Below are 10828 nucleotides of genomic sequence, written 5' to 3'. Positions count from 1 at the left end.
TTATTAATTGCATATTGCGTATTTCGAATTGTTCTATAATTTATCAGTATTTGAGGATGACGGGTATATAGATTTACTCAACATTTTCTGGGAAAAAAAAAAACGTAAGGAGAAACGAAAAAAGTATTGAAAAAACGAAAGCACATTAAAATTACTGCGACGTGAGCCTCACATTTTTTCGACACTGGAATGTTTAAAGTAGCCCCGAGCGCCCGTTCTCGGGTCAAAGGCCGTGAGCAGCGGGCGCCGAATCGACGACGTACAAAAACGTTACTGTACAAAACATATTTATTCAATAATTTATAAAGATGCGCATACACAAGTACAAGCTCTAGCGTTCTTGCGGCATCGCTACCTCGCGCGGAGTCGCGTTCGATTTTTCTAACGTTTATATACAATTACACGTCCTTCGCGTCGAGCGACCGTCGGATGAAACGGGATCGTTCACTACAAAGCGACGCGCGCCACGCGTTTCGCTCGACACGCCGCTCGCTCGGTGGGCGAATCCCTTGAAAATATTTCGCCACCGAATAATATATACTTTCTCTTTCTTTCTCTCTCTCTCTCTCTCTCTCTCTCTTTCCTAACCGCGAGCTGATGTCGAGGGAAACTTGAGACGCGATTAGAATATGTACGGCGCATAAACATACAAAGTTAAAAAGGCCTGATCATTCTCAGACCCAGATTTCTTTCTTCATCTATCTAATACAAAGCTTGCGTATCCCTACGATGCAATGTCGTTCGCGTTCTGTCAAAAATATTCTATGTACAAAGGTAGGGGGGGGGGGGTATGCGCTTATAAAAAGAATGCACGATTTCACAAAATGAGAATCCGAGGTTTCTGTCTCGAGTAGCGCAAAACGTGGAAAGTTCTCACTCGTTCGTCGAGATTCTGCACATTTAGAAGGAAAGATGGTCCGCCGGAACTTAACGCGCAGGCACAGAATCCGTACGATGCGGTAATAATGGAATATCTACGAGGGAAGAAGATCCGTATTACACGCCGCGAATTAGAAATACAGATTGCCGCTTCCCTTGAGACGTCACGACGCCTCCCTGTATAAATCGTATTTAAATATCATCGGATGCGGTGTGCGCTACTGAAAAAAATCCTGATTTGTAAATTGATCTTTAGCTATAAAGACAATATCTTATAATTCAATTATGATACATGACAAGAATGATCCTTAATTCAACAGGAGTCCCGTTATTCCTAATACGCAATAGCAATAATGGGGATACTGCTGTTATCGAATAACACATCTCGACATATCACCCTGTTTCGCAGAATTAATATCATTTTCTAAAACTCCACACAAATACTTCGCAGATAAACGTAGAATTAAGTACTACAACAATTAAGATAAGAATGTAACTAGAAAAATGTGCGAATAAAGGAACAGATCCTTCGTGATTTTTGTACATCTCGATTGTGGGAGGGTTAGCCTTGCATATCTATGTGCGATCTATATTGTAACCTCAAGGGTGGGTCCCGGAACCTCCATCTCGTCACGTAAACGAACTTCAACGTGTGATCTTTACCTAATAATTCGTTATTGCACAAAATATCGATCTGCGGAGAAATAAAGGCGAATTAATAAAATGACAATGATGATATATTATTTCGTATTGTCGCCAGATATACTTACATCTCTATATTTCTCCATGCCGTTCAAAGCCTTCTTGGCAATGAACTTTTTCATATGCGTTATCGTAGCCTGAGCCGAGCATCTGATAAACCTTCTCTTTAGAGTCTTTAAACTCGAGTTTGTACACTCCAGACATACGTTAACCTGCCAATTTGACACGTTAGTTTTAATCCTGCTTAAATATTCTAATCTCGTAAACTTGTGTTCTTGATGCTGGATTTACCTGTTCGTCAGTACGATGATAATCCGATTCCGCGTGTGCATCCGCGTTTGCCTTTTCTTCCTCGATTTCGCCAACGTTGGGCAAAATATCCTTGGGACAAGACAAACCTCTGGCTCGGTAAAATTCTCTCTCCCTCTTGATCTCGTCTGAAATAAATAACATTTCCGTCAATGGCCGAAAAGAGAAATTGCTTTTGGAGAAAGGGAGATCGAAAACCGAAATAAAGTTCTTACTCTCTTGAAGATCGGGAACCAATTTGTAGACAATATCCTGCATAGTTCTGTCGAAGCTGATGTACTGAAGCGGATGGGACTGGTGTATGACAATTTGGCATGTCGGACAGGTGTGCTTCTCCTCCAGATGCTTCACCAGGCAGCTCTTGCAGAAGGTATGCAAGCATTCGGTAACCGTAGTGGCGTCAATCAAGTATCCCCGACATATCTTGCACGTTATGTGACTGTTCAGAGTTTTCAACTTTATCCTTCTCTCCATGGCATCGATAATCACCATTTAACAGAGAGATGTTATCTGTAACAATGGACTAATGATTAATTAGGCACGAATACTGACAGAGGGTTACTGGAACAAGAAGGTTGGAATCAGGAAAGGTAACCACTCGAAGAAGCAACAGGTTTGAGGAAATATAAACTATTCTGTAATTCTTAGTGGTAAAAAAGCTGCGCCACGACAATATAACGATAACGACACTGTCGTCAAGAGTTACAGAGAGCGATGGGCGCGTGGGATGTATTTTACATCCCACAACAGCTTGTAAAAATGAATGTTCTGGACTCATTTCGATACAGAACCGATTATTATAGAAAAACCATTAAAATTAAAGTTTCCACCTGTTAATATACTTCAAGATATGTCCAATAATGAATAATATTAAACAGTAAACAAAAAATATTAATTGGTTTAATATTTATGGCGCAAATAATGTGGGGTGTAATTTATGCTCCACGCGCCCACCGAAAGGGAGTTAAGTTACGGAATCGGGGCCCAAATCGGTTCAACTCGCCTCGTTGCGAACGCACAAGGACACGATTACAACGGTGCGCCGAGCCGACCACAAGGGCACAAGAGCGGAAAGTGGGTTATCGGATTCTAACCTCGATCGCGAGCGTGTCGCACGGCGGTGCCTCGCCAGCCTCTACTCGTCGCGGACTTCTGCGGGATGGATCCGCGAAGCATTCGGCAGCATTCTCGCACCTCGCGCTCCACGGCGAGCGACTCGCAAAACCAAGGGGGGTTTTTTTTACAAAAAAATCTGCTTTGGAAAAACAACTCAGTGGCCAAACATTACTCATACGACAACAAAACGGACCGAAGGCGGACTGATCGCGGCGCCGCCGCCGCCGCCGCCCGATCGCGTGCGACTCGTAGCGGACTTCAGACCGCTCTCCGCGAGCTCCGACTCCTGGCCCTCGTTGCGGACGGGCCTTTAAACCTTGTGTCTAGAAATTGCTCAATTGTCGAATTGTTTTAAATGTGTGATTGGTTAATTTTTCTCCGTCTGAGATCTCGGCGATCTCGGAGCAATTTCCAGCAATTTCCAGCATCGTGGACACAAGGGCTTTAAAGCGAGCGTGCGCGACAGGTGACGCCACGGGCGCGACGGAGCGCCTTGACAGCGGCGAGCGGGGAGGAACGGAGGGACGAGGAGGGACACGCACAAAGCACAACCTGCACAACGGAACGGTTTCGTGAGCGGAGCAGGCGGAGCGGACGCGCGAGAAGCGAAGAACGCGACGTTGTGCAGTAATATCGTCGAGAAGCCGCGGTCGTTCGTTATCCGGCGAGAACTGCGGGATACTCGCCCGGCGAGGGAGCACACGTGCGACTCTCGCGCGTCTTCGCGTCGTCATATAGGTTATATTCAGCGCGCACACGGAGATCGGGGTAACAACCGACCGGAGTCAGGACTCAGGAGTTGATCTCTCGTTTACCTCGACGCGGAAGCGTGCCCGCGCGCGGCGCGAAGGATAAGAGCGACCGAGGAGGAACGGCGAGGAAGACGAGAAAAAGTGAGGTTAGGCGGTTTTTTTTTTCTTTCGTACTCGGAGGCCCGCGCGATGCGTTTAGGCTGCATTCGGGGAGCGTGCTATTAACGCTATTGCATCAATCCTGTTTTTATCGCTCATTAGGTGGTAAAACAAGGAAACGGAATAAGCCAAATAGCGCTAATAGCGCGCGCTCCTCGAACGCAGCCTAAGCTTGGAAGGTTCTCGCGAGCCTCCGGCGCTGCGACTTATGTCCATTTCTATCAATGCAGATTAACTTTAATCTCGGTTTAACTTACTTTCTATCTTTTTCCAACTCTGAACTAGAAAGAGATGAAAGGTAAATGAACCGAGATTAAAATTAACCCGCGTTGATAGAAATGGACATCGATCGTTCGCGGTTTGATCCGTAGATCTACCTGTCGAATCGCTTCGCGAGAAGAAAAGAAGACGGGAGATAGTCCAGTCAAATTAGACATTTGAGCTCGGAAGTGAAGAGAGATTTATGTAACCTTTTTAGGGTTGTTGGGGGGATGTAGAAGAGCTTATTTCTGAGTTTTTTCGGGTTAATCGGACCGATGGGTTTTTAAGGGGGGGAGGGGGAATGAAAAATTTCGTTTTTTCGCAATAACTCGGCGAATTTTGACCGTACATGATTGACTAACCCCTCATTTTGTAGCTCTTTTAAAGCCCTTTTAAAGCCGCCCGCGTCGCCGCCGGCGACGATCGGCCACGCGTTAAAAGCGCGACTTCCAGAGGCTTTCCTGGGCTCAATTTTTAACGAATCTGAACGACTCTGACTCCTCATTTTGTAGGTCTCTTCAAGCCCTACAACTTTGTCAGTGGCGGCACATTTCTATCTATTAATGGAAACGAGATAAACGCAAAAAACCGCGACAAAATACATTTTTTCCCACTTTCACCAGCTAGAACTCGACAAATCTTGATTTTAAGTTAGGGTCTTCACGAAATGAATTGTAGGGCTCAAAAAGAGCTACAAAATGAGGGGTTAGTCAATCATGTACGGTCAAAATTCGCCGAGTTATTGCGAAAAAACGAAATTTTTCATTCCCCCTCCCCCCCCTTAAAAACCCATCGGTCCGATTAACCCGAAAACTCAGAAATAAGCTCTTCTACATTCCCCCAACAACCCTAAAAAGGTTTCATAAATCTCTCTTCACTTCCGAGCAAAAGCCTTTTTTGTGTCTAATTTGACTGGACTAAGAGGGAAAGCGAGCTTCGACGCCGAGGGGCGCGGAAGTCCGATCGACGTCGATCGTCGATCGCGAGAAGGCGGGACGTATTTACGGAGAACCTTGTGTAGCGCGGCGATAACAATTCCGAAGCGCGGCGAAGGACAAAGCACTTTTCGCGGCAGAAATAGGTAGCGAAATCGCGAGGTCGATCGCTGCCCGTCGCATTTGCCTTCGAGAAGCTCGAGGAAAGACCCGCCGTCGCTTTCTTTAAAAGAAAGAAAAGAAATCGTTGCCTTATCATTTTGCGTCGTCACGATAATAACGGACGCCGCGCACGTTTGTCGGCGGGAAGAATAAACTAAAGAGGATTAGATAAAGAGATAAGAGAAGACAGAGATTAAGGTAGTCGCCTCGTCAGGGCATGTATTAGATAAAGTTTTCGATTTTGGATTTTATATCAAATTATATGATCAGCTTTGCAGTCGATTTTTTCTGTGGCTCCTTACCGACTATTTACTCTAGAAAATCGATCTCGAAAATCACAAATTTTGCATTACTTCATACCAGACGGCCAGAAAAAGAAGGCTCTATCACGGTTTCAATCACATATTTTCGCATTTTTCGATTAGATGAAGTGAGAAAAAACATTGCTTTTTGTACATTAGATTTCGAAGAATCCGATGCAACCATAAAATATATAGTTTACCGGAGATTTCGCTGCTAATTTTTTAGTTTATTTTAGTGAAAATGCGGTAATCGAGCAGACATTTTTTGGTCGAGGTTAGGTTGGGAAGACTTGGCAACGCCGCTGGCTAATCACTGTAGTTGCAGGTTATGGGGCTCATCTTTCTTAGCCGAATTGGATAGTGATTGACACCCCTGTCATACGTTTTGAAACCCTTTCTCAGTAATTGACGTAAAATGCGACATTGCCAAGTATTTTTCTCACTTGTAACCTTTCTCGACGACTCGCATGATCAGCTGATCAAAACGGAGTCAAATGAGAAAAATCACAGAATTTGGAAAAAGTAACATACTTTGTCACGTATGAAATTTTACACCATAATTCATAAAATTATTTTTCCCTTAGCAAAAATTGCCTGAAATATATTTCTGAACGTGAAAACCTACAAACAGTCACATGACTAGCACGTAGCGAGTCGACTACCTTAAGCGAAAGAGAGGAGCAGACTTGACTGAGTATCGCGGCGAGGATTTTCGCGCGAATGTATTCGTGAAAATAAAAATCTAATAATATTGGAATTTGTTTTAATCTCGGTGCGCAATTACTGGCGAGGTAAGGGAAAAGGTACACGTATTCGAGGACGAATTTTTGTCTTTTTTTCTCCCCCTTCTCGTCAGAACAGCCTTCAGATTGTAATGGCGAAACAATAGGCCTGTTATTCGTCAGCCAAACTCCTGCGTTGCCTTCTCTGTTCTTTTTCTTACCATCAACGTTTCGTTTCAAGCGCAAAAAGTTTTTTAACGTAGCGCGGCTACGAAGAACAGGTCTTGCATAGGTAGGGTATCGCGGGTAACGAAACGCGCGATAACGCGAGGGTATTATTTTTCGCGTGCTTGTACCGCTTATTATTGGGAGATGGAAACTTGGCGCGATAGACTGGCCTGCGAGCGAGGCTCTATCGATGATCGCGCGACTGTTTAATTCACAGAGATAATCACCGTCGCGCAACCGCCGTTTAATTATGACGACCGTAGACCCGGATGACGATATCGAGAAGCTGCCGCGTATACAGTGGGACAGTGCGGCGTTTCCCGGGCCATCCGGCTGCATGTTCCCCGGCGAGATGACACCGTTGGAATGCCAAATAGCCGGTCATCCCTTCAATGGCGAGAAACAAACTATCGGTAGGCGGTAATTTGATTTAATTAATATTTGAAATTGTGATAAAAATGACATTATTTACAAATTTATGCGTAAAACAGCAAATACATTTTGCAAAGTGCATAAATATAATTAAAATGTATAAGAAAAAGATGATAAGTTTGCTAGAAATATTTTTGGAACTTGAGATATTAAACATACTTTTATCTTTAATGTACATATATATAGATATATATTCATATTTATTAGCAAAAATTCGAAAATTTTGAGATATTTTTTAAATTGGCTTGATTTATTTGCATCTAGCTTAATATTAAATTAGCATTTTTTATTCTACTCCAATTTCTTTTCTGCGCATGTATCTATACATGCTTAAAATACGTCCTAATAGTCAAGGTCAATCTACATATGCCTTCTACATATTTTCAATGTGCCGATCTGAAGCCAAAACGGAGCGGTGCTTTTCCTGCTTAATGCAGAATTTTTGATTTCTAAAATAAAAACATACAAAGATATTAATATTTTATAACGATAGAATACAATTGTGATTGCGTACATAAACATTTGTGTGTATTGAATAACTTCATGAAGGATTGTTCGTGATTGCAGGTATGCTGGTATGCAGACGGACTGGCCGTATACTGAAACCGGCGACTAAAGTGATCCTTGGCGAGAGAGAAATTGCATTCTACGAAAACTTGAAGAATTCTCATGATCCCGTCGCAACGGAGCTAAAAAAATTCGTTCCGCGTTATTACGGCACCACGGAAATGCGTGTCTTTAATAACCGTAAGGATTTTCTTGACACAGCCCGCAAATGTGATACGATGATCTTGTGAATAAACTGTGAAATAGGACCTAACTCTTTCAAAACTTTCGTATATCACGTGCGCGCGTATATGTAATATATGTGTATATATATATATATATATATATATATTTATGTAACTTATATATATACTTACATATTATCTGTAATTTTAATATAAGAATTAATTAATCGAGCGTGAGATGTGAATATAATATTTGGATGATTAAGTATATTCTTTATCTAGATATCTTTTCTTTACTAAACCGTTTTGTCCGATAACAGGTACGAAATTCCTCATGCTTAGGAATATCACAAAGGGTATGGCCGAGCCATGTGTGATAGATATCAAGATCGGTTCTCGCACGTGGGACCCTTTAGCCACGCCAGAGAAGAGGAGAACGGAAGAACTCAAGTATGCCGAATCGAAGCGTACTTATGGTTTTTGTATAACAGGTTATCAAGTATATTCTGTCTTAACTGGACAATTAAGGAAATATGACAGAGATTATGGCAAGCAACTCGGTGTCGCGGGCGTCGTGGAAGGTATCTGCTTTAGAGTTTTAGAAGACATACGAAATTGATAAGAAAAGAAAAAAACGAATAACTGTTCAATGCAATTGAATCCAAGTATTAAAAGTCTATTTCAGGACGTAGGGGTGGTGAATATTCTTAAATAACCGGGATAGCCTGCTTTCGATTAAGGTTAAAGTTAAGTCTTTTAACTCATTGATCACAAATCGAGATTATTATACCTTCCAATTTTGATACTAATGAATGAGGAACAAAGTTTTAATTCTAAAACATTGATAAAAGCTATTCCGTTATGTCAGAAAAAGTATATCTTCTTAGGAATAAAAAAATATAATTAGTATCGCAATCCATTTTATTTCTTTTAAAAATATTATTTATGTAATTCAGAGTAAATCATATTATCACCAAACGATAATTTTACATCGGCATTCTAGGATCTTAACAGTAATCGTTAGCTCGGGTACATGACTAAAAAGAAAAGAGAATCTTTAAGATGTGTTTTAATCTAATCTAGTGATAAGACTGTTAAGCTTCCCATTTTTCGAAATCGTGTTAATATTCTTCTTGTCTTCACGCAGCGCTGGATGACTTCTTGAACTTGATACCTGGAAAACCAGTCTGTCGGCAATTGGTCTCCGAAATCTTGACGTATCTGTACAAGATCGAGCGGCTCTTCAACATGCAGCGGAAATATCGTTTCTACTCCAGCTCACTTCTGGTCGCCTACGACGCCCAACACTTACGGCAGCATTGTCCATTAAAAGATGATAGTTCTGTCCCCCATTCAGTGCCGAAAGTCAAAGAAATGATATGTGGATCAGTCCCCTGTAAAGTACCTAACCAGTATTCATCTGGAACGAACGATTTAATGTTCAAATCAAGGATGAAGAGAAGTATGAGCGAGCCTGTGTCAATGCCGTGCGAGAAGATACCTAATCAGAACAAATCTTACAATTTGAATGCCAATGTGGACCGGTTATGTCGATCCAGCCCGAGCCATTTTTCATTTTCGTGCACGAACGATGTTACGAAGGATGATGATGAAAACGTTCCAGTGGACAAGTGCAAGTGGGTCAGAGTGAGGATGATCGACTTCACGCACGTCTTCCCGGGAGAGAATAACGAGTTGGATCGAAATTACCGGGATGGCATCCAGATGCTAATCCGCCTCTTTAGTCTGATCAAGAAGAGCGATTGCATGCATTAAAGTTGTTTCTCCTAATCAAAGAACGTATTACTTGTGACGATGTTCCCGGAAGTGAACGGAGAAGATTATAGAAGATAAGATTCAGACAAGGATATATTGATATGGCGAAGTGTCTGTCATCCATGTTATCGGATCTAGATATCGGGATGACATATCGAGAGGACACGATAAATCGGTAGCGACAAAATCTTTGACAACAATCGTTAGACTAAGAGAGGACATTGTTCATTTGAGAGCTATTGCGGTAGCTCTTTGGAGAAAAGAAAATACTAAAATTTAAAGAAATGTGAGAGCATTTCGAATATAAAGGCCGGAAAACTGCAATTTGATGAAACTTGAAGCAACGTATTTCTCTCGAAGGTCTGATTTCAATAGTAATTACTCAACAAAGAGTGAAGTACCGTGAACCAAGACTGTTCCGCGAAACTTAAAATTAATAGCGAATTCGGGCGCTTGCACTAGTGCACACTGAGTGCGCACTAAGGCTGGTTTATAATCTATTCTTATATTTAAAGTCGCTTAAATACACATTTAAAAACTTTTTAGCCAATAAAACAATTTGTAATATCTATGTGGATGCTGTACAAATCATTTTATAGACTAAGAAGTATTTAAGATGATCTGTAAATATAACAATTGATTAAGAACAAGCCTTAGTGCGCACTCAGTGTGCACTAGTGCAAGCGCCCGAATTCGCTATAAGATACAATGAGAGAAGCAGCCCAACACGGGCACACAATCAATTCTGAAACGGATTCCAAAAGGATGTCTTCTCTAGGATAAAATAATTAAGACTTTTATACTTTGCCAAAAAAAATTGTAATGCGATGTATAGAGTATCTAGGAATTTCGACCCTTCGCGTTTGCCGTGTGAAGGTTTCACAAATTTACAGTCGGGTACAAACAGGAAAAGAAGACAGAGAACATCTTATTCTAAATGTCCAACAACCATACGACAATAAGTCGCACTTTGTAAACATACACACACCGTTCTGCAATGGCGAAAAGTTCTTTAATGGTATCATAATTAATTCTGCCATTACATATATTTATGTTACACGCATTACCTGATAAAAAAAAGTGCAGATTATTGTAATTGTATAACAGCAGCAATAAAACATTACGATGTAAAGTGGGGCGCGAGCATTTATTGAACATTCTATTGATATTCATTTATTGGTATCGGTAATGAAGCAGAATCCGTGACAAAAACTCTTAGATATTTTATAACTTTAACAGATTAATATAATTCTTCATTACTTAACAAATGGCAAATCTGTATAATTGGGATTAAACGATTGGTTTCCAAGGATCTCTCTAATTATACTTTCATGATTTAATCATAAATACAAAATGAATACT

The 10828-nt window shown here is 41.3% G+C and overlaps 2 protein-coding genes across 4 annotated transcripts; one reads left to right on the top strand and one right to left on the bottom strand.

Moving 5' to 3' along the window:
* Window positions 1-270: 270 nt before the first annotated feature.
* On the bottom strand, window positions 271-3202 carry L(3)73ah (lethal (3) 73Ah). Of its 2 annotated transcripts, none has more exons than XM_071713505.1 (5): window positions 2985-3202; window positions 2106-2413; window positions 1873-2018; window positions 1650-1793; window positions 271-1573 (listed from the first exon to the last, which is right to left on the bottom strand). In XM_071713505.1, the coding sequence occupies exons 2-5, from the start codon at window positions 2380-2382 to the stop codon at window positions 1442-1444; spliced, it is 699 nt and encodes a 232-aa protein (XP_071569606.1). In that variant the 5' UTR covers window positions 2383-2413; window positions 2985-3202; the 3' UTR covers window positions 271-1441. The 2 variants fall into 2 exon arrangements, with proteins under 2 accessions (XP_071569606.1, XP_071569605.1); XM_071713504.1 differs by having other exon boundaries at window positions 2106-2400; window positions 2985-3200.
* Window positions 3203-3530: 328 nt separating this feature from the next.
* Ipk2 (Inositol phosphate kinase 2) lies at window positions 3531-10601 on the top strand. 2 transcript variants are annotated; one of them, XM_071713503.1, is made up of 5 exons: window positions 3531-3899; window positions 6745-6940; window positions 7527-7706; window positions 8011-8271; window positions 8838-10601. In XM_071713503.1, the coding sequence occupies exons 2-5, from the start codon at window positions 6778-6780 to the stop codon at window positions 9464-9466; spliced, it is 1233 nt and encodes a 410-aa protein (XP_071569604.1). In that variant the 5' UTR covers window positions 3531-3899; window positions 6745-6777; the 3' UTR covers window positions 9467-10601. The 2 variants fall into 2 exon arrangements, with proteins under 2 accessions (XP_071569604.1, XP_071569603.1); XM_071713502.1 differs by having other exon boundaries at window positions 3532-3904.
* The last annotated feature ends 227 nt before the right edge of the window (window positions 10602-10828 follow it).

Source organism: Temnothorax nylanderi, unplaced genomic scaffold (genome assembly GCF_030848795.1).
Source record: "Temnothorax nylanderi isolate EJ_2023f unplaced genomic scaffold, tnyl_v1.0 TNYL_tig0124_pilon, whole genome shotgun sequence".
Lineage (NCBI taxonomy): Eukaryota > Metazoa > Arthropoda > Insecta > Hymenoptera > Formicidae > Temnothorax > Temnothorax nylanderi.
Note: the sequence above shows the minus strand (reverse complement) of the source record. Positions and strands in the feature narration are given on the sequence as shown.

Coding starts and splice junctions, on each gene's coding strand:
- Ipk2 (XM_071713503.1), top strand. CDS start 6,778: ATGACGACCGTAGACCCGGATGACGATATCGAGAAGCTGCCGCGTATA. Junction 6,941..7,526: donor TGGCGAGAAACAAACTATCG/GTAGGCGGTAAT, acceptor TCGTGATTGCAG/GTATGCTGGTATGCAGACGG. Junction 8,272..8,837: donor TGTCGCGGGCGTCGTGGAAG/GTATCTGCTTTA, acceptor GTCTTCACGCAG/CGCTGGATGACTTCTTGAAC.